Consider the following 24,425-nt stretch of genomic DNA (forward strand, 5'->3'; position numbering starts at 1 on the left):
GTTTAAAATCCAAGATGAAGTCCCAAAGTATTTCTCTTTCCCACTAGAAACAACCATTTCGGTCTTTCAGTAATTTATTAGGCCATATTGTTTAATCCCTATCTGCTGTTAAGTTTACAGGAAACATTTCCTTTATTTTCACAAGAGTAGTAACATACTCTTGAGTATTTGTGCCTATGATCTGACTTCAGCATGTCAAGGGCAAAGATTACACATTGTCAAAAACTGGCAGCAACAGTTGACTACTAATTGGTATCTCTATGGGGTTAGACATTTTTTTCTACAGTCTAAAGCATTTTTAAAAATATAGGAGAGGTGCAACCCTGAGTTGCCGACTCTCTGCTCATTAAAACATAACTGCAAATTTAGAATATTTTTGTGACAATGACGCCCAGAGCCTGAGCTAAACTAGCTGAGGTTTAGTTTAGTTCTAAATTTGATTTAGTTGTCTGATTACAGGTGCCTGTAATCCCAGCTACTTGGGAGGCTGAGGCAGGAGAATCACTTGAACCCAGGAGGTGGACATTGCAGTGAGCCAAGATCGCACTACTGCACTCCAGCCTGGGCAACAGAGCGAGACTCCATCTAAAAAAAAAAAAAAAAAAAAGAGAGAATTCAATAATGGCAGTTTCATTTTTGGTAAATTTTTAAATATAATCTTGATATAAGTTGAAATTTCTGAATCTTTATTTTGAATTTAATCCAAAATGAGACCAAACCTAAACTAAACTAAATCAGAGAACTAAATGTTCATCTTACCTTTAGATAATAGTAAGGATTGTTGAGTGCAGTATGGAGGGCAATTCGCGGAGCAGCATTTAAATGCTCACGAAGGGCATGGGCAGCGCTGAAGTACACCACCTCATGGAGAGGCTGTGTCTCAGGAGGCAGAAGGTATTCTCTGAAACAGCCAGTCAGGCATCCATGTTTAGATAAGCACAGGTTTATTTTCTTTACATATATACATATATACATTTTTTTCCTTTTAGGCTCTGTTGGACTTCAATTTCCACTACAACATTTTTGTCAATCCTCTCTCTGTAGAGGACCGAACCATTTACTAAAAGCAAAATCAACAACCAAAAACAAACGAAACAAACCCAAATATCAGATCTAATACAGTTTCACTCAGAATTGCATCTCTTCCATATAATGGGTTTTAAAACTACCTCTAGATTCTTTATAAGAAGCTGTATATTTCAGTTCTGAGTTAAACCTTTAGGAACAAATGTACATATACTATATTTCTGCTCAGAAATCTTTAAGATAGCATTTCTTAAAGTAAATGAGAAAACAGATATCTACATTTTCTAGCACTACAAACATTTAACCTTTGGCAATATTAAACAAAGGCCCGGAATTAAGAGTTCAGGAAATTCTTCTTGGATCACAGAAAATTTTTAGTTGATATCTTTCATGGAAATGACACCTCAAAAGTTTTTTTTTTTGAGACTGAGTTCCACTCTTGTCGCCTAGACTGGAGTGCAATGGTGCAATCTCGGCTCACTGCAACCTCTGCCTCCTGGGTTCAAGCGATTCTCCTGCCTCAGCCTCCCGAGAGGCTGGGATTAGAGGCGCCCACCAACACGCCTGGCTAATTTTTGTATTTTTAATAGAGATAAGGTTTCACCATGTTGGCCAGGCTGGTCTTGAACTCCTGACCCCAGGTGATCCACCCGCCTCGGCCTCCCAAAGTGTTGGGATTACAGGTGTGAGCCACCTCGCCCAGCCCAAAAGTTTTTTATATATTAGAATTACTTTTTACGTTAGACGGCAGAAAAGGCTAAATCTTAGTTTCAGAGTATTGAAAAACAAATCATTAATAAAATTTCACTTATAAAAAAATCTGCCATAATTTGGGATTTTTTTCACCTATAAGCTAGATGATAAAACAATTTTAATAAATTCTGAACTAAAAAATATGGCATTAAAAATTCACTTAGCGTGTATAATGAGCCCATCAGGTGGTCTATGCCATGACAGTGATATCATCCGGGATTCCTGGAGGGTAGCAAATTGGAGGGGAGAAGCTTTGGCACACATAACCCATAGACAGAGTAATGTCACTAACTGGATTAAAGTATATAGTTAACTCACATGACTTCATAAAGAAGATTTCTGGGGCTTAGTCCAACCCTGAGCCTAAAGTATTTTGGCCACATGACAGCTTGTGTCAGCTCCTTTCCCCACCAGTACAAGCAGAGCAAAGCAGCTACCTCAGCCCAGTCACGGGACATTATTCCCATTCTTCCAAGTATCCTTTCTCTTCTTCTGGAGAGGATACCACTCCCTAGAAATCCCCTACACTTGTGTTGTCCCAATGTGGCCAGGAGCTTTGAAGAAGAGAGGAAGTGGAAAGGGTATTCAACATGGACATCACTCTTCACCATACCCCTTTCCTCCCTCATCTCAAGAGCTAATGACCCCCTTGCTCATTCTAATTCTAGGTGCTGCTCCTTCTCCAGAGTCAACTGGAACAAAACTTGCTTGCAAAGAGTGTATGATTTTGACTTAATCCTCACTAAGGACCAGTATTCTATACCTCAGATACTGTTAACATCTTAATTACTCAAGGTTAAGTTAACTTAGCTGTAGCTTCAGGAAACAGTTTCTGTGATGGCTGGCTACCAATTTGTAATTTCTGACCATAAACTCTTCCTACACTAACCTCATGCAGTTATTTCCCAATCGTTATACATGGCTGTCATTAAAAGATCTTGTTGCAGTCCCTGCTATGTAATAAGGATTGGATATCTAACAAGGCAACCAGACAGAGTCAATTTTTACATGTGATTTATAGAAATGCAAGCATTTCCCAAGGCAAAAGACCTCTCTATCCTCAAAGAACCATCAGAGCAAAAATAAAATATCTGCCTTAATTTTGTTTCCACTGGCTACATTAGTTGAACAACAACAATGACAAATATGTTATACATTAGAATTTTTATCTGACTGTAGACTTGGAGATTGGCATAGAAATATATTTCTGTGACTTATTTACGTGAGAAGAAATAAGCGATGAGTCTGGCACTAGAGCACTGCATTATGCTCATTTTGGATTCAGACCAGACAAATGATAGGCCTTCCCTGAAAGAGTTGGTTCTGAAGGAACTGGTAGAATTAGTATCAACAAGGGCTACAAAGTTGAAGCTTGCTATTGGCAAAAACAGTAACTTAGAAAGTGGTAATTTATTCTCAGCTCTTAAGATCTGGCAACTTATTCTTGCCTGTGTTTTTGCCAAGAGCTGCTCATAGTATACTGTGAACTCTGCCTCCTGAAGTCTCCTGCTTATATTTGTCTTTAAAGGATATCCTTTCTCCATAACCCCAAGCTCTGCCCAGATGTCTGTGGTGTGGCCATTGAGGGCAGTATAAAGAAATGGAGAGAGCCTTTTGACAGGTGTCAGGAGAATGAGACTGTGTGGCCTTGCATGAGTCACAGCCCCTCTCTGGGCTTTAGCTGCCACAGGACTGACTCTTCAGTTCTCTTTTAGCTTTAACATGCTATAATTCTAATCTCTTCCCTCCTGGGACAATCTTGGTAAAGACACTAAATCCTAGTATGGGAGATTTTGTGATTTTACAACAAAACACATTTAATCATACTGAGGATTATTTCAACAACTGCTCAGAAAGGTAAAAAGTCAGACATATTAGGTGAAGGATCATGAAAGGGGAATGGCTGATGTGGTTTCAGAGCCTACAATTTGGAATTTGTAAGAACTCTGGAACCTGACATTTGGCCTAAAATTGGCAAATCACATTGTAAAATTATTTTTAGTGACTACTTGGTAAAAGGGAAGAGTCAAGAGTTTGGGGCTAGACACTCTACAAGAACAGGAAAGCCCAGTAGGGCAAGGTTAACTCTATGAGTTCTAAAATGTAATTTTTGACCAGCATTTGGCCAATATTGCAGTTCATCACTTTTTTTTTTTTCTCCTTGAGATGGAGTCTTGCTCTGTTGCCTAGGCTGGAGTGCAGTGGCACGATTGCCTTACTGCAACCTCTGCCTCCTGGGTTCAAGCCATTCTCCTGCCTCAGCCTCCCGAGTAGCTGGGATTACAGGTGTGCGCCACCATGCCCAGCTATTTTTTTGTATTTTTAGTAGAGTTGGGGTTTCACCATGATGGCCGGGCTGGTCTCAAACTTCTGACCTCAAGTGATCTGCCCACCTTGGCCTCCCAAGGTGCTGGGATTACAGGTTGACCGTTTTGGATCTTTTCATGGCATTAGCAATTTCTCCCCAATAAGTAGGAACAATGACTGTCCCCACATTATTCTGGAAAACAAAACTTTTAACTTTCAGAAAAGACATGTAATTTGTCAGAAAAGCACTCTTTCTCTTTAATAATTGTGCTGCTATTTTCTCAGTACTTTATTCAGTGCCTAGCCTTCTGCTGGGTTTTAAACTGCTATTAAAATTTACAATAAACATGTTCCCCCCTCACCACACTTTTTAGGTTATTAAATCATCTTCTTTTGCACACTTCTCATTTTTTTCTGTAGCATGCCCAACTTCCACCAAAATTAGGTGGGTGATTTTACACAGCTACATAAAGCTGACTTTTGGGAAATCCATGAATCAGAATGATCTGGGTTTCCTAAAAAGGAATCATCCTAAAATACAGGCTGGATTGGTAGACTTCTAAATTTACCAAGCACATGTCTCAACATAAATTTAGTGCACCTGATAATGAGGTGCGCTGGCATTGTTTAGAATTAAATGTTCTTTCTTTAGGATAAAATAGAGCAGCATGGCTAGTCTGCTCTGTTTTCTGGGCTTGGCTCAGATCCAGCATTTACTCCTAGCAAAGATTAAGTGTAATATAAATACTTTGTTATTAGGGGAGAAACACTCACTTTCTAACTCATCTCTCCCCACCTGGCCTAATGAAGTAGATCAAATTTAAGCCTATATTCTTGAACTGAGAGTAAAAGAATGAACTAAGTCATTTGATTATACATCTTGATAATGATGGAAAAGGAATAAAAATTACAATTCTAAGCTGGATGGAGAGACATGAAAAGCGTAACGCCTAACCTAGGAGAAAAATGTTCTGGATTGGCTATAGACAGCTATGACACTAGTGTTATTGGAAAAACAGCATGATTTTTAGCTCTTAAGAGCTAAATTTAGACTTACCTCACTAGACAGTCAATGAAGTTCACAGCATTTTCTCTGAGTACTTCAAATTTGGTTTGCTTCTTACTTCTTCTTAACTCCTTCATTTCCAATAAGGACTATGGATAAAAGAACATACCTTTTCTGGTGATCCTGAGACAGAAAACCCCTCAGAGGGAGCTCTGTTGCTAAGTTCTATAGAAGCAGCTGATGCCTTTTCCATAAGACAGGATGTACAGAGAAAGATCAAAATGGGTTTTGTTTATTCGTTTTATTTTTAAGGTCTGGCAAGAATCTCTCCTCAAAGGTGTTTTGCTTTATAATATACAAGTAAATTTTTAGGGAAAGAGGAAAAGGGCAGTTCACTTTACTACTAAACTACATGGCAGAGTGCTCAGTATCCACAGTTCATTAATTCATTTAAGAAAAGGACTTAACAGGATAAAGAAAAAAATCTTGCCTTTTTGCCATACTAACAGAATAGGTTCCATGTGTTTTATTTTACTTAGATTGAACTTTTACTCTACATTTATCATAATTTGGTATCATAGTACAAAGAAGGTTCTTCATTTTGACAATCAAGATCCTAAAGTTAGAACTATCTCAAAAAGAATATATTGGACATTCTGTGGCTCAATTTCCACTCTGTACTTGAATATGCATTTTAAAAAATCAAGAAAAGTAACTAAAACTAATGAGTTAGGCTCTTTTAAATCTCTCAGTTTGATCAAACAGAAAAATACATCAGATAAAAAATCAGATTTCTTTTGTGCAGCCATGTTCCCATTTTCTCTTATTGCTAGCTAATTCTTTCTCTTGCTGAGCCCACAGAATGGTTTCCACCTATGTTAGCTAGTAGATTCCAGAATGGGTATATGTAGAGTGATGATGGCAATGGGACTAACAGGATGTTCAACTTAGAAGTGAGTTAAAAGTCTGCTTTGTTCCTGGTTGTGGTTTAAAAATGAAAACAAAAACATCCAGGCAGAGCTAATCTAGAGCACAAACTGAAAAAAGGGAGTGTCACAGGATGCACCTGGAAGGAAGGAAAGTGATCTGACCTTCTGAAGATGATACAGGTCTGTCTTCTGAAGCCCCTTTGGCTGTGACCCAGAAGCATCTTCTTCCTCTTTGTTTTCTGCTTTTAATACAAAACCAATAGACATCAATGAGGGTAAATCCAAGTCAAAAGAACAAACATTTCTACTATTCCAAAGGAAGTAAACGTTTCACCTATATATATATTTTTAATGTGGCAAGAGATCAAGATTCCATCTGATAAATGATTTCTTACAGAAGCTGAAGGCCAATAATACATAACTTGTGCTGTAGTGATGTCTTCAAAAAACCAGCTACTGAATTTTAGAAGTGTTACCACAATGAAAACAAAACAAAATACAATCTAACAAAACTCCCTCAAACCAACAGCAAAAAGTCTCAAAAAAAAATTTTTTTTTTTTTCCCAGATGGAGTCTTGCTCTGTTGCCCAGGCTGGAGTGCAGTGGCGCCATCTTGGCTCACTGCAACCTCCTCCTCCCAGGTTCAAGTGATTCTCCTGCCTCAGCCTCCCAAATAGCTGGGATTACAGGTGTCTGCCACCATGCCTGGCTAATTTTTGTATTTTTAGTAGAGAAGGGGTTTTGCCATGTTGGCCAGGCTGGTCTCAAACTCCTGACCTCAGGTGATCCACCCGCCTCAGCCTCCCAAAGTGCTGGGATTACAGGCGTGAGCCACCACGCCCAGCGAGTCTCAAATATTTTTGATGTTATTTATACATAGCTTTTTAAAAAAATCATACAAACTTAAACCTGTTTTCCTTTGATTATGTCAAGATTGTAAACAACACAATTTGAGTATGAAGAGGGTAGTGTCTAAGAGTTTTGAAATAATCCACTAAAACGTAAAGGCATCATGGTTCTTTAGCAAAGGGAAAGAAAACCATAACTGCTTAAATGTATAGCTGTGCTCCTTCTAGAGAGCATAAGGCTCTCATATTCTCCTTCAAGTGCAGGTTGGGTTTTGTGAACTCCACACACATGGTTTGTTTGGCCTAAAACGATGACAGGAGGATGCACCTGGAGAATATGTACTGGCTTAAAGAATAAACTGCTTTTTAGCTATAAGTAATTTCTAGTTCAAAAAAGACATAACTAAAGGTTAAAATGTCTACTAGTTTCTTTGTCCCATGTCATTAACATGTAGTCTGCTACATGTTAATAAACCCAATATATCTTTGAAATAAATCTAATATGGGCTGAACGAAGTGCCTCATTCCTATAATCCCAGCACTTTGGGAGACCACAGTGGGAGGATCACCTGAGACAAGGAGTTCGAGACCAGGCTGAGAAACATAGTGAGACACTATCTCTATTTAAAAAAAAACAACAAAAACAATTAATTAGGCTGATGACGGGGCTCATGCCTGTAATCGCAACACTTTGGGAGGTTGAGGCAGGCAGATTGCTTGAACCCAGCAGTTCGAGACCAGCCTGAGCAACATGGCAAAACCTCATCCCTACAAAAATACAAAACAATTAGCCAAGTATGGTGGGACGTGCCTATAGTCCCAGGTACTTGAGAGGCTGAAATGGGAGGATCGTTCCTGGGAGGTAGAGGCTGCAGTGAGCTCATCATGCTACTGCACTCCAGCCTGGACAACAGAGGGAGACTCTGTCTCCAAAGAAAGAAAAAAAAATCGGCTGGGTGTTGTGGCCCTTTTCTGTAGTCCTAGCTACTCAGGAGGTGGAGGCAGGAGGATTACTTGAGCCCAGGAGCTCTGAGGTAACAGTGAGCTATGACTGCATCACTGCACTTAAGCCTGGAAAGCACAGCAAGATCCTGTCTCAAAAAAATCTGATATGACACTCTGCCCTACTTAACTCTTCCCAACTGTAATTTTAAAACCAAACTGTAATATGTAATAAATGTTAAGGAACAGAGATAGCATATAGCCAAATATTTCTACTCATCCAATGTGGGGAGTTTTAATTTCAGTTTATTATTAATAATGAGTCACTTCTGAAAATTAGGAAATAACAGACATTTCTTCAAGACAGTGGTTTTGCTTTAATTTGTAAAATTCTTTATTCTTTAGGCTACTAATCATCTTAATCTCCAACCTTCCCATTTCAAAAGCTGCATTCCTTTATTCAGTTCTAGCATAGAATTTGTTTTTTAATTAGAGCTCATATAATATGAGCTCTAATTAAAATTTTATCTAGATTACCTCTAGTTAATGGTATCCAGCAAAAAAAGATGAAAAATTGTATGTGCCGTTTATTTTTACAGAAATCTCCATAAATCCAATTTTGTAAAAGATTGAAATTTACACCTTGTTTACCTTTTATTTTTCTAAGCCTTTTACTCTATTTATGTACTTAGGGGGTGGCCCCTTGCTGATCCAATGATCACTACTAGGGTGTATTTAAATTGTGAATCAGCAATAGAAAAACAATGAACTAGTGGTTAAGAGAGATGGGCTCTGGTCTGAGTGCTACCACTAGCTGTGTGATCTCAAACAAGCTACTGTCTTTTCCTAGACTTTAGTTTCTGGTTATAGCTGAACTCAACGATCTTAATGATACCAATATCCAGCCCTTAAAATTTTGTGTTCTGAAAAGTAGTTCAGCTCATGCTGCAGTGGCAAGAGCAATACCCACACATAACCTGAAAGAAAACCCCTTAGTGCCTGTTGATGACTTCCGCACTCTGGCTGCTCAGGCCATTCTAGTCAGGCAAACATTCTCTTTCATCTTCCATGACTGAGCACTCATCAAGTGCCTCACATTGCAGCTATGGAGAGATATGAGAAGATTTTTGCAAAAGCAGTTTCCTAAAGCCAAAAGATTTTTAAGACAAAGAAGTACTTGCCAAACATAAAAAAGGATTAAAACGGACATTTTACATGAGACATTTTCAACATGTCATGTCCAATTCTATGTGAATATATATAAAAAACTACCTTTTCCCCCAAAACTCCATTAAAAAATTGCCCTAAATTTGGGAAAACTAAAAGGTACACACCAGTATTTTTTGTTGTTGTTATTGTTCTACTAAAAGAATACCATACTTTGGTGCTAGAAACAGCAAGAAGAGAGCCCATGAAAAGCTAGCATTTAGGGAACAGAACATGGCTACCTATATATAATCAGACACCCTAAGCATTCAGGATCTATAAATGATCATGTGGAGGTCAAGCAAAAGAGAGAAACTGTAACCCTCCAACAGTGAAGAGTGCCAGGCTGCCTCAGTTAATTTAGGACTGAAAGATTCTAGCTTTTGTAAATCCGATTAAAGTAAGCCTCATGCAGATTTTGGTAATCAACATACCAATGAGCCTCATTGCTGTGAAAGCAGTTCATAGCTATTAATTTTTCAAGCTTACAAATGATTTATGCAGTGCTTTTGAAATCTATAAAGAACTTGATGAAATGCTTAAGAAAAAACCTCTAAAAAGATTTCTTAATTATGACACCCTGCTACTCTTTCCAATATTTTTTATTTCTTTTTGTTGGCTTTTTAAAGACAAATCCTCCAAACTGTCGAACTGGAGAAAGAATTTCTTTTTCTGCCCATTTGATGCTCTTCATTGTTTAAACCAAATCTAGAAGAGAAACATTTGGCCTATTTGTGATTGTTAAAATGTGATACTATGAGGCGTGGCATACTGACTGATCATGAACTACTTTATCTCTTCATCTCTAGGCACATCAGAAGGTGGGGTTTTCCATGCCATTTTAGTTAAGTGACTGTCATGGCCAATAGAATTGGGAGAATAATACACTCTTACCATCGAGGCTCTGAAACTGGGCCAGGAACTCCTCTATTCTCTTAGCTGTGCTGCCAAGGTGCTTTTCACAAGAAGACTTAAAAACCTTGAAACATTTCTCAAGTATGGTCATCAGTTCATCCTTTGCCAACATCCTAGAACAGAGTCAGTGACAGGAAATGTAATATAACTAGAAAATTAACACTTAAAAAACATTTTATTTAATGTATATTAAATGTTTCTGCTCAGAAGATAAAAGAAATTCTTCATTAGTAGCTATCAACATTTTTTGGAGAGATTTTCTCCATATATGTGACATTCAGAAGAATTCTTAAAGGTTCCTCATGATAAAGTGTAGCTTAGAAAATTTACAAAGGACTGGATTAATAGTGTGGCTCTAACACTATGTAATATAGAACAAAGTTACTATACAGATTGTATAGTAGGCATTTAATGATAGTTTTCCTTTCTTTTGATGTAAACATACATATGAAATAAGAAATGTCTACAGAAGTTATGACATGTGCTAAATATAAACTTGTTTAAAGGAACCAAAAATATAAGTACTACACTCACTTCTCTAATTATCACCATTTAAACTATGCTTTACGTCTCCTATGGGCTTTATAAACATCAGTCAGTAAACCCACTGAATTTTAAATGAAGTAGGCAATTCTAATTGTTATTTATAGCACAGGCAGAGTGGTTGAGTAGCTCATTCACAGCTATAGAAGAAATCTTTGTTAGAAATGGAGAGAAAACACAGATATTCTAAAGTTAGGACCTTGTTCTTGGAGCTTACAGGATTTCTCCACTAAGATCATACTCAGTAATGGCATCAAAAGGAATCAGACCAATATTAGGAATTTTTAAGCAGTGGCATTATACAAATACTCAAATTATTCTCAGCAAGTGCACCTAAGTCATTAAAACTATGATGATTAAAAGTTCTAATATTAACCATGAAGTAACAGACAAATCCAGAATGTGGGCATTTTGTAATACAACTAATTAACTTATGTTTGACATCTTTCATAATAAAAAAATGAGGAGAAATACTAATATTGCTAAGTTGGGAGAAAGAGAAACAAAGTTAAATAGACTATGATTACTGAGAAATTGAACTGGTTACCTGAACTAAAATTTAAACCCCAACAACAACAACAAAAAGTAGACAACCACTAAACATGGAAATTGTTCGGGGTAGACCAAATAGTAAATTTCCCCAGAGTTTTTTTTTTAAAGTATTAAAACTTATATATTCCTCTTTCTACAATAATTATTTAAGATATAATCTTTATGTGTGAAAGGCAGCTAACTGGTCAAGGAAAAATAAGCCAAGACATTTCATACTTGATTACATTTGAGATTTAAAATTTGTGGCCTTCTATTGCCCAGATAGAGTTATGACAAGAAACTTAACTCAAAGTCACATACACTTGAACAATCTGTTAAACCTGACCTTTAGGCCTATTCAAGTAGACAAGATTAGCATTTCTGGTGTCCAAGGAATCACACGCACTGACTTGCTTAGAGGGAAAAGACGGGTGAGGTACGGCTGGCAGAAGATCTAACCCAAGTTAGCAGCACGTGAAGGATTAGCTTCCCAGGATAGGGGCAGCAACAGCTACTGTCCACTTGGAGCTCCAAATAATTGAGTATCAAGGAAGGCCAAACCTAGCCTATTCTCCAGGAGACCAAAAAAGAGGGCATTATTTCATATAACTTTGGAAGCAAACTTCATTAGTCATAACTCTTAATGTGGCATTTGACTGGAGAAGGTACTCAGATTTAAATTGCCAGGCATTCAAATAGTTATTAGTTCTCTTATTTATTTATTTTTTTTTTGAGACGGAATTTCACTCTTGTTGCCCAGGCTAGAGTACAATGGCGTGATCTTGGCTCACTGCAACCTCTGCCTCCCAGGTTCAAGCAATTCTGCTGCCTCAGCCTCCCGAGTAGCTATGATTATAGGCATGTGCCACCACACTCGGCTAATTTTGTATTTTTTGTAGAGGCAGGGTTTCACCATGTTGGTCAGGCTAGTCTCAAACTCCTGACGTCAGGTGATCCGCCCACCTCAGCCTCCCAAAGTGCTGGGATTACAGGTGTGAGCCACCGTGCCCGGCCTAGTCCTCTTATTCTTAGCCCAAGATTATGTTTTGCTTCCAGAGCAGAAAGATCTTACACTTTCCCAAGTATTCTCTGGATTAATGTAAAATGACAAGACTTGAGGTAAGGCTGATTAGAAATAATAACTTAACCAACCCCAATGAAGTCATTAAAAATTTTTTTTTCCAGTAAAATTGTACACACACAGAATCAATGCTGCCTGCTATCATCACTATTATTCAGCATCATTCTGGAGTCTAGATGCTACAATAAATTAAGAAAAAGAAACGGTATAAATGTTAGGAAGGAGGATGAAATTTATCATTTCATATGATGTGACTGTAAAGTTAGAAAATCTAAGAACTGTAAATAAAATAGAGAGTGTAAAAGAGCTGGGTATGGTGGCTCATGCCTGTAATCCCAGCACTTTGGGAGGCCGATGGGAAGATCACTTGAGCCCAGATATTCGAGACCAGCCTGGGCAACAAAGTGAGACCCTCATTTCTACAAAAAATAGAAAAAATTAGCTCAGCATGGTGGCGCATGCTTGTAGTCCCAGTTACTCAGGAGGCTGAAGTAGGAAGACTGCTTGATCCTGGGAGATCAAGGCTGCAGTGAGTCGCAATCATGCCATTGCACTCCAGTATAGGTAACAGACACCCTGTCTCAAAAAAAAAAAAAAGAGTGTGTAAAAAAGTGAGTAAATAAAAGATACTTATATATGCATGCATATATACATAATCAATACCTTATATTAAACTACATAATGAAAAAAAAAGCCCATGTTCAAAATGGAAACAAAAGCTACAGAATACACAGCAATACACATTATAATACACATGTATGACCTATAATAAAAGAAAGCCCTGAATAAATGAACAGACATTTTAACACTCACTATTGTAAAGATACAAATTGTTCCAAATTAATCTATATTCTTAACAGTTTGAAACAAAATTCCACAGGGTAAATTTTATTTTTATTTCTATTTTTTTTTTAAATGGAGTTTCGCTCGTTGCCCGAGTGCAATGGTACGATCTTGGCTCACCGCAACCTCCGCCTCCTGGGTTCAGGTGATTCTCCTGTCTCAGCCTCCCAAGTAGCTGGAATTACAGACATGCACTACCATGCCCAGCTAATTTTGTATTTTTAGTAGAGACAGGGTTTCTCCATGCTGGTCAGGCTGGTCTCGAACTCCTAACCTCAGGTGATCTGCCTGCCTCGGCCTCCCAAAGTGCTGGGATTACAGGCGTGAGCCATGGCGCTTGGCTGTAAATTTTAAAACCTAATAAAATTATTCTAAAATGTATCTGGAATAATTGTTCTAAAAAACAGCAACAATCTGTGTACACTTGAGTGTGTATGGTGGGGCTGTAAATATATTAGTGTTAAGCCACAGTTATTAAAATTGATGGTACTTGGGAATAGACAGGTCAACAGAAGAGAATGAGTTCAGAAAGAGATCTAGGTGTACATTGGGTGTTTGTTATGTCACAGGGATAGCATTTCATATCAGTGGGGGAAAAGATATCGGGTATTAGAATTAACTATTTTAAAAAAACAGACCACTATCTCACATTATACACAAAAATGCGTTTCAGATAGAATAAAAATGTAAGTATGGTATGGGAGCAGGGAAAAAGAACTAGCTCATCAACCATAAAATACTAGAAGAAAACCAAGAAAGATATTTAAGCCTGATAATATCCAGCAGCAGCAAGACTGTAGGAAATACACATTGGTACATGGTTGGTGTGAGTGTATACTGTACAACAATGTTTATATTTTAGACTCAATATGTTTACATCTACCTTTGTTTTGTGGAAATAGTTATACAAATATACAGACTTACTGCTGCTCATGATTATTGTTTGTAATAGTGAAGAATTAGAAACAATCTAAATATATATCAAAAAAAAGCCTGATTAAATAAAAAGCACTTTAAAAACATGATATTATATAGTGACGATAAACAATGAGGTAGGGCAATATGTAATACTAATGATGACAGCTAACATTTATAATCACATTTGTGTATCAAGTGTCATTTGATACAATATGATGTAAATACTATTATTATTCCCATGTTAGAGATGAGAAAACAAAGGCACAGAGAACTTAAGTAAACTTGTCCAGAATCCAATTGCTGGTAATTGGCAAAGCTGGGATTTGAACCTAGGCAGTCTAGCTTGACATCCATGCTCTTACTGAGCATGCTATATTGCATCTCAAAACATGGCATCCATGGTAGATTAGGCACAAACCAAAATAACCACCACAACAAAAACAAAACAAACACACAAAAAACAAAAAATGCCAAGTGTGGAACACCATATATAGTACTATTTAATATACATTTGTGTGTGGAAAAAAATCTGAAGTGCAAATAGCTAACAGTGGATGACTGGTTTTCGAACTTATATAATACAAGGGGTAATATCAGAAAAAGACTTATTTTATCACTTAGATTATTAGAATGACTATAGCAAGCACCTTTTTTTGGGTTTTGTTTTTTTTTTGTTTTTGAGGTGGAGTCTTGCTCTGTTGCCAGGATGGAGTGCAGTGGCGCAGTCTCTGCTTACTACAACCTCTGCCTCCTGGGTTCAGGCAATTCTCGTCCTTTAGTCTCCCGAGTAGCTGGGACTACAGGTGCATGCCACCATGCCTGGCTAATTTTTTGTATTTTTAGTAGAGAGGGGGTTTCACCGTATTGGCCAGGCTGGTCTTGAACTCCTGGCCTCAAGTGATCCACCTGCCTCGGCTTCCCAAAGTGCTGAGATTACAGGCATGAGCCACTGCAGCCGGCCAAGCACTTTGGATAAACCAAACCTAACTGAAGATCACTTGAAAACAACTACAAAATATTTACCTTATTCCAAAAAAGTGTGTTTATATATAGCACCTCGAATAAAAAATTAAGGATTGAGTGTAGCTATCAGACAAGCATTTCTCAAACTGGGTTTCAACTCCTTTTTCAGTCATGAACCAATCATTCAAGAAATATTTATTGAATGCACACTACATACGGCACTGTTCTGGGCATTTGAGGTACACCTTATCAAATCAAAAATCACTGTCCTCATGGAACTTACATTCTAGTGGGAGAGCTGGGAGAAGACACTAAACACTATCTATCTATATCATATATATGATATATGTGTTAAAAATTGATAAATGTTATAGAAAAATATTGAACAGAATGAGAGTCACGGGAGGGGGAAGATTTCCATTTTTAAATGGTTAGGGCCTCACTGAAAAGATGACATTTGATCAAATATGTAAAGGAGGAAAGGAAGTTAGCCATACAAATATCCAGAAGAGCTTTTCCTGGCAGACAGGACAATGGGTGCAAAGGTTCCATAGTGGGCATGTCTGGAATATTCAAGACAACAAGGAGACCAAGATGTCTGATATGGAGAGAGAAAATGAGCAGTAATCAGAGAGAGGCCACGTGGGGAGTGGAGGGGGTCATGTAGTGTCACTGTATTCGGCTTTTACTCTGAATGAAATGCGGAGTTAATGGAGGGTTTTGAGCAAAGGAGTAACATTATCTGAAATATTTTAAAAGGACTATTCTGACTGCTACTTTGAGGAGAATCTGTAGGGGAGCAGAAAAACCAGAAAGGAGGCTACTGCAATAATCCGGGTGAGCGATGACAATGACTTGGACTATGGTGGTACAAGTGAAGGAAGGTGGCAAGAAGAGGTCTGATTCTGGATAAATTATGAAGGCAGAGTCCAGGCTTTTGGCTTGAACAATCAGAATGATAAAGAGACAGTAGGAAAATGACAGATTTCAGGGGAAGATCAGGAGTTCAGTTTGGGGTATGTTAACTTTGAGGTGTGTATTGGATATCTAAGTGGAGGTATTAAAGAGGACATAAATGGACATAACAGCCTGGCACTCAGGAGAGAGGTGTAGGATTATGACTAAGCCCTGGGACACTGTAATGTTAAGATGTCAGAGAGAAGAGAAAGCACTAAAGGAGAATGTGAAGGAGCATGCACTGAGGTAGGAGAAAAACCAAGAAAGTCCTAGAAGTCCATTAAGAAAGGAGTGATGAACTGTTGTCAAATGCTGATAACAGGTTAATGCTAGATTTAGGAACATGGAGGTCACTGGTGACTTTGATCAAACTAGTTGTGATTGGAAGCAAAAACCTAATTGTAATCAGTTAAAGAGAGAATGGGAGAAGAATTGGAGACAGTGAGACAATACTTTCCAATTTTGGTGCATTCCAACTAACATTTTGTTTTAAAATAAAGAATAAAATTGTAAAGAAAATAGCAGAACTAACAAGTTTGAAAGCCACCATGTGAGATTAAAGAGAAATTAAAAAAAAAAAAAACATGTCTAAGATAGGTCTCATTAATGCCACAAAAGAGCGATTTATCTTTATCCAACTTGATTAAGAAATAATTATTTCACAACTGGCTGGGTACAGCGGCTCATGCCTGTAATCCCAGCACTTTGGGAGGCCGAGGCAGGCGGATCACGAGGTCAGGAGATTGAGACCATCCTGGCTAACACAGTGAAACCCTGTCTCTACTAAAAATACAAAAAGTTAGCTGGGTGAGGTGGCGGGCATCTGTAGTCCCAGCTACTTGGGAGGCTGAGGCAGGAGAATGGCGTGAACCCGGGAGGTGGAGCCGTGCAGTGAGCCGAGATCGCGCCATTGCACTCCAGCCTGGGTGACAAAGCGAGACTCCACCTCAAAAAAAAAAAAAAAAAAAAGACTTATTTCACTATCAGGTAAATGGTCCAAAAAATGCCTGTGATATCTAATGTATTAAAAGCTTTATAGGTAATCTGTCACAGGAGTTGAGAAAAACAATAAAGGCTTTATAGGTTGTCATTTTTTAAAAAAGTTTTCTTAACTAAGACGAAGATAATCATTAAGCAATCATTAAAAGCAATCATCCTGCAGGGCAGTGGAGTGTTCTGCTTCATCACGCAGAAAGTCCATAATTTCTGGTTAAGTATTAATTATATAAATGTCTGATTATAAGAACAGGCTACAAGAAAAAACTGGCCAATCCATGGCTAATGAAAACATCTTTTGCCTGATGAGTTTTCAAATTCTAAACAGACATTACCATTACTAGCCAGTTTTGAAAAATACTCAGAATTCAAACTTGCAAATGTAAATATATCAACGAAGACTGGAAGTTAAGAAAACAAAACAAAACAAAAAAGATGTAAAAATAATAAAAAGCACATTAAAAAAAAAGCATGTAGAAATAAGAAACTGTCTTATTTGAGGACTAACACAACAAAGTAATTATGTAGTATCATAACAATGAAACAGAAACCAAAAGTATGTGTATCTCCTCCTAAGCCTTCATATTTCATATTAGGTGGCACTTCCTAGAGAAGCTGTCCAATCCCACAAATGGAGGTTAACTGTCCAGTCTACTGGTTTCTCGGCACCCTAGTCCTGACCCACCACAGCTCTTACTACTTTGTATTGTAGCTCTCTACTGTTTACATCAATCATTTGACCAAAATTCTGTATAGGTAAGCACCAGGGTTATCTTTGTTATCTGATCAGTGGTTTCAAAAAAAAAGCATTTAAAAAACCTTTTTTTTTTTTTTAATGGATGAGCAAGGCAATAACCATGCAATCATTATTAATTTCCTAACCTAATGCCTTTGTGAAGAACACTTTTTCTAAAGGGAACAGTTCTCAAACTGGCTCATCCTGGGAAGCACCTAGAAGTCATGGTGCCCTTTGTGGGATGCCATGCTTTTTTGTGGAATGTATCAAAAAGAATAAATTTAATTCATCACATGGTTAGAAGCAACTTTACTAAGTTCAAATACACACATACTTTATTGATGCAATTTTTTTTTTTTTTTTGGATGGAGTCTCACTTAGTCACCCAGCCTAGAGTGCAGTGGCACAATCTTGGCTCACTGCAACCTCCACCTTCCAGGTTCAAGTGATTCTCCCACCTCAGCCTCCTGAGTAGCTGGAATTATAGGCACGCACCACCATGCCAGGTTAATTTTTGTATTTTTAGTAGAGACGGGGTTTCGCCATGTTAGCCAGGTTGGCTAACTCCTGCAACCTCCACCTCCTGGGTTCAAGCAATTCTCCTACCTCAGCCACCCTCATAGCTGGGACTACAGGTGTGTACCACCATGCCTGGCTAATTTTTGTATTTTTAGTAGAGACAGGGTTTCACTATGTTGGCCAGGCTGGTCTCCTGAACTCAGGTGATCCTCCTGCCTCGGCCTCCCAAACTGCTGGGATTATAGGTGTGAGCCACCATGCCTGGCCTATTGATGTAATTTTTAAAAGTACAGTCAGCCATCCATATCTGTGGGTCCCACATTGGTGGATTAAAACTTGGATTGAAACTATTTTGGGGGGTAGAAGGAGAGACTGTATAGAACATGTACAGACTTTTTTCTTGCTATTATTTTCTAAACAATATAGTGTAACAACTATTTACATAGCATTTATATTGTATTAGGTATTATAAGTAATGCAGAGATGATTTAGCATATACGGGAGGATGTGCAGAGGTTATATGCAAACACTATATACCATTTCACATATGGAACTTATGGTATCCTCTTAAAACCAATCCTCCACAGACAGTGATGGATGACTATATAACCCTGAGTTCACAAGAAAGAAAGAAAAAAGCAGTCAAAGTTTGATGAGTTATTTCTGAGTTTTTAAAATTAATATTTCCTAGTTATCTGTTCATTTTGCTAGCAGAAAAGTGGCAGTAGGCACTAAATGTTTAATAAAGAAAAACAAAATACAAACTCAGATCTTTTTTTCTGTTTACTGTGATAAAAACCATTAGCTCACTATTAGTAAACACCTCAGTCCAGTTTTGGAGCCAATTTGAGATCAACTGCCTACAGCCATTCAGCTTCTCCACACATACTTTTCCTTTGATAGCGTCACTTTTTCCTCAAAAGTTCCCCCCGTCCCCGCTTTTTTTTTTTTTTTTTTTTTTTTTTTTTTTACCTCCCCCTTTATTTTCTAGAAGTATTTCTCAAAGTATAGTCCCTGGGCCATCTGTCTGAACGTGCCAGAGTGCTTGTTAAATGCAAATTCCTGCTGAACCACCATACCAGTGTTCCCAACAGAAGCTCTGGGGAAAGAGCTGAAATGATTAATATCTCAGCTAATTATTTGACCTCCTGATCCGCCTACCTCCCAAAGTGCTGGGATTACAGGCATAAGCCACCTTGCTTGGCCGTATCTCAGCTAATTCTTATGCACACTGAAGCCTGGAAACCATTACACGAAAAACAGTGACTCTCAATATCTTTTGTTTTAAAGAAAACTTTAACATTCTGCCCCAAGCCTGATTTCATCATCTGTAAGCCTACAGATAATTGTGAAGGCCCTGATGTGATGAAAATTCAGGACTGGCAATTCCTTTTCTAAAACAAAGAAATTATATTAATTTATTTTATTTTTCATTTTTGTTATTAATTTTTTGAGACGGAGTCTCGCTCTGTTGTCCAGGCTGGAGTGCGGTGGCGTGATCTTGGTTCACTGCAACCTCTGCCTCCCGGGTTCAATTGATTCTCCTGCCTCAGCCTCCTGAGTAGCTGGGATTACAGGCATGCGCCACCATACACTAATTTTTGTATTTTTAGTAGAGACGGGGTTTCACCATGTTGGCCAGGCTGGTCTCGAACTCCTGACCTCAGGTGATCCACCCACCTCGGCCTCCCAAAGTGCTCGGATTACAGGCGTGAGCCACCATGCTCGGCCTATTTATTTTATTTTTTTTGAGACAGGGCCTCACTCTGTTGCCCAAGCTGGACTGCAGTGGTGCAATCACAGCTCACTGCAGCCTCAAATCTCCTGGGCTGAAGTGATTTTCCTGCCTCAGCCTCCAAGTAGCTTGGACTATAGGCATGCACCACCACACTCATATGATTTTTGTATTTTTTTGTAGAGATGGGTTTTCTCCATGTTGCCCAGGCCAGTCTTTAACTCCTGGGCTCAAGCGATCTGCCTGCCTTGACCTCCCAAGTGCTGTAATTCATAGGTGTGAGCCACTGTGCCCTGCCAGAAATTATATTTTAATGATGTAGTCTCATAAAGCTCTTGGATAGATACATCTACATCATCATAAGTTAGCTTATTAGGAAGCATATCATAGATTATGGAGCTGTGTCATTTTTCCTAAGTAGATCTTTAAATATTACCTAAAGTTGATCTGCAAAGTCAGGAAATCATGCATTACTTAGAGTCCAAATTTCTAGTCTCTTTGAACTAAGCTGAAGTGATCAAATGTTAGTATCATTATTCAAGTCATTTTTTTTTTAACTCAATGAAAGCTCAGCTGACCTGCTAATATATTACTGTTCAAGTCAAAAGCCTTACTCAGAAATTAGAATAATTCCTTTAGCCTAAGGTAAATTCCTCCAGCTATCAATCACCTTCGATTTGTAAGTCTGTTTCTTTTCAAGTTCATAAGGTTATACTTAGGATAAGCAGACTAGACACTGTGGCTCCTTTCATTTATATCTGTGTCCTGTGCCAATATGACTAGTGTCAGGATGAGGGGGGGGATCTGAGTCCACAGAAGCTTGCTCTGCTGGTTTAAAATTTTGGATACACTCTGAACATGGACTACTGGCCACAAAACCATAAATTTCTTTTTATTATCACCTCTAAGTAACTGGAATATGGTTGAAAGAGTTTCAGCTCTATCAACTGTACAAAAGTCAATGTTTCTGGCCTTGGTTTCCTTATTTGAAAGAAAATGGAATAACTGTAGATGAGTAATTCTCAATTGATGAGGTAGGGGACATAAATTCCCCTAAGACATGGGGCACACTTTTCATTATCCCCAATTCAATAATCCACTGCTACTGGTATAAGAGTGTAGTACTCTTCAGCGCTGGCTGATCCAACATACTCCTTTAAGTTGAGGCTCTGACTTTTTTTTTTTTTTTTTTTTTTTTTTGAGATGGAGTCTCGCTTGGTTGCCCAGGCTGGAGTGCAATGGCAAGGTCTCAGCTCACTGCAACCTCTGCCTCCCAACTTTAAGCGATTCTCCTGCCTCAGCCTCCCGAGTAGCTAGGATTACAGGTGCCTGTTACCACGCCTGGCTAATTTTTTGTATTTTTAGTAGAGACGGGGTTTCACCATGTTGGTCAGGCTGGTCTCAAACTCCTGATCTCTTGATCTCGTGATCTGCCCCACCTCGGCCTCCCAAAGCACTGGGATTACAGGCGTGAGCCACTGTGCCCAGCTGGCTCTGATTTACAATAACCCTTAAAACCTTATTTATGCAAGGTTCTGTGAATTTTAAAAATATGAAAAATTACTGGCCTAGTGTTTGATTTCTAGATGGGTGTTTAGAAATTCTCTCTAATAGAGGGGTACAATTTTCCTCTTACAGTCTTTCACATCTGATAATGAAAAACAGTTGTACTTACCTAGTTCACTGCTGGGTTAGCATCATTTGTTACTACTTTCTGTTCCCAAATGGCTTTTTAATGGAAACATATCCTTATATAATGACACAGGGTTGAGTGAAAAATTAACCCGCTCATATCCCATATAGGGATGTGGTCTTCATACTCCAAGAGTTGACTGAGCAAGGAAAGGCAGAACACACGCAGAACCACTGCGCTCATGTCCAATCATGGCATATATTATAAATGCACACTTGCATGCTCCCCACACACATCAATGTCTGTTGCATACATTTAAAAAATAACTGTGATATAAAATTATGTTGGTCTTTTTCCACTAATAAATATGTGACATAAACATTCTCCCACATTATTACAGAGTCGCTGTAAATATTTTTTAAATGGTCACCAGATATTTCATCAAGTAGATGACATATTGTTTGTTTTATTTTCCAGGTTTCAACAGTTTTATTGGGAGGTTTTGTTTTCTGTGAAATACACTAGAGGTTGAGAAAGGGGACACATTCCCTTTACAAGATGAGGGTCTCCCACCACTAAAGAAAAGGCATGAGCCGTGACATACTGGGGTTTGAATCCACCTCCTTCTGCTTTGCCCACATTTCTTTTTTTTTTTTTCTCTTTCTTTTATATGTATATTTTTGAGACCCAGGCTCAAAAATACACATTTTTTTTTATATGTATATTTTGTCACCCAGGCCCCAGTGAAGTGGTGCGATCTCAGCTCAAGGCAACCTTTGCCTCCCAGGCTCAAGTGATCCTCCCACTTCAGCCTCCGAGGACGGGACCACAGATGTGCACCACCATGCCAGGCTAATTTTTTTTTTTGTATTTTTGGCAGAGTGGGGGTTTCACCACGTTACCCAGGCTAGTCTCAAACTCCTGAGCTCAAGTGATCTGCCCACCTCGGCCTCCCAAAGTGTTGGGATTACAGTCATAAGCCACTGTGCCTGGCCTCTTCTTTCTCAACAATATCACAGAACACAAACATAAAGGCAAGAAATAAAAACAGCAAGATCAACCTCCAACAGGGCCACACCCAAGCCTTGTCCCACTCCCCAGGCTGGGTCAGACCTGGGAGGGGCTGGGGCAGCTACTCTGCAGTCCTCAGGCTGTAGGCTCAGAAGGGGTGGGACTAAATTAATAAATTAGAATAAACTGGGGGGAGGAATGCAACTCTGTGCTGGGAGGGCCCCTTCTCTCTAACACGCAAGAGAGTTGTTGGGGGAAGGTAGGAGGCCTCGCCAAAGGCCACTATGGTGGGGGTAAGAGCAGCGGGGGCAGAAGTCACCTTTTCTTCCATGTTCTTCCCAAACAAAGCAGAAGAATTAGGGGTAAAGGGATGTCTACAGCCATACTACTCTGAATGGGCTGGATATCATCTGATCTAAGATTATTTAAACGTGTCAGCTTCCACATACAGACTGAGTATCCCTATGTGAAATACTTGGGAACAGAAGCGTTCTGCATTTTGGATTTTTTCAGATTTTGGAATATTTGCTATATGTGCATAATGAGATTATCTTGAGAATTGGATGCATGTCTAAACACAAAATTCATTTATGTTTCAAATACATCTTGTACACATAGCTTGAAAGAAATTTCATACAATAATTTAAATAATTTTGTGCATGAAACAAGGTACACTGAATCATCAGAAAGCAAAGGTGTCACTATCTCGGCCAACTAGATGGACAATCAATCTGTAGTTGTTTGGTATCCCATCATTATTGACTCTTGAATTCATATGCAACCATTTTCTTACACTTATTCACATATAAGTACTTAACACTTAAAAAACAGGACACACCATTGGTACAGTGAAAAAATAATGTGTTCAGTGTAACTAAGTAATACCTGTATCAGTGTTAAACACCAGCAACAAATGATGGCAAGCTGAATAAACTGTGTGGTGTACCTCTGTTTTGCTGCAACCCATTTCATGAGGTCAGATGTGGAATTTTCCACTTGTGGTATCACAAGTGCTCATAAAGTTTTGAAATTTGAAGTGTTTCAAATTTTAGAGGACTTTGATTTTCAGATTTTCAGATTAGAGATGCTCAATCTGTAAAAAGGATTTTTTCCTGAAAAATCATTTAAGCTGAATCTTATAAAAAATTTCAAGTAAGAAATTTAATTAGATTATGTTTCTAATAGTACCTTACCAGTTATTCTTTCCAAAGCGTCATTCAGGGATCATTTTAGTCTTTTCTGTAATGAGTTAAATAAAGTTTCAAGACAGGTGATGAGAATGGTCTCGTTAAGTTTAGGTGATGCCTACTGAGTATGCCTTAACTAAAAAGTGTCCCCGACTTCTGGTCTACACCAAATCTGTACAAAGGAGAAAAGGCTGATTCAGCCCAGAGGTTCCCTGATTCCTTTCCTCTTTTCTAGGACCCAGACTCCTGCCTGTCCTTGCTGTAGGTATTATATTTGACCCGTAGTGCTTTTTACATTGCTTTGCTTTTGACTGCCCATGTTTCTGACCTCAGCTTAGCAAAATGAAATCTCACTTTCTATTTTTTGCTTCTGCTGTACTCAGATCTCCAAATCCGTATTTTAGATCTTAGCAAAGAATAGCAGAAGGTATAACAGCTTTGAAGTAAGACCTGGAGTAGAATCCTGGTTCCCTCAGCAGCTAGGTGGTCTCAGGCAAGTCACTTAATGCCTGTGTGTGTTTCAGATTCCTCAGGGGTAATGTGTGACTAATAATATCTACCATAAAGGTATATTAAGAGTTTTAGATTGGAAAATGTACTGAGAGTGCCTAACAAAGTGCCTTGCACACAGCAAGCCTTCAATAAGCAATGGTTACTGCTGTCACCATTACTACTGCCACTCATGTTTCCTTACCCTACTTTGGAACTGGCATTCTTGGTTCTTGACTGTACCCTAAGACAACTGGTGTTGGGAGGTTCAGAACAAAAAGAACAAGTTCCTCTTTGACAAAAGAATCTATGAATTTGGGAACATCTCACTGGAGAAGGAAGACAATTACT

At 38.5% G+C, this 24,425-nt stretch overlaps 1 protein-coding gene across 10 annotated transcripts in view; it reads right to left on the bottom strand.

Moving 5' to 3' along the window:
- ORC3 (origin recognition complex subunit 3) overlaps positions 1–24,425 on the bottom strand; it is a 72,294-nt gene that overhangs the window by 3,834 nt on the left and 44,035 nt on the right. For 5 of the 10 annotated variants that reach the window (XM_077999682.1, XM_028847368.2, XM_077999681.1 and 2 more), the window contains 4 exons: positions 9,912–10,045; positions 6,184–6,260; positions 5,144–5,241; positions 760–901 (listed from right to left, as the gene is read on the bottom strand). In XM_077999682.1, coding sequence (XP_077855808.1) covers positions 760–901; positions 5,144–5,241; positions 6,184–6,260; positions 9,912–10,045 — 451 coding nt within the window. Of the gene's footprint in view, positions 1–759; positions 902–5,143; positions 5,242–6,183; positions 6,264–9,911; positions 10,046–24,425 lie in introns of all 10 variants that reach the window. The other 5 variants (XM_015136915.3, XM_077999680.1, XM_015136913.3 and 2 more) reach the window with 2 other exon arrangements.

The sequence above is a fragment of the Macaca mulatta genome, chromosome 4 (assembly GCF_049350105.2).
Source record: "Macaca mulatta isolate MMU2019108-1 chromosome 4, T2T-MMU8v2.0, whole genome shotgun sequence".
NCBI lineage: Eukaryota > Metazoa > Chordata > Mammalia > Primates > Cercopithecidae > Macaca > Macaca mulatta.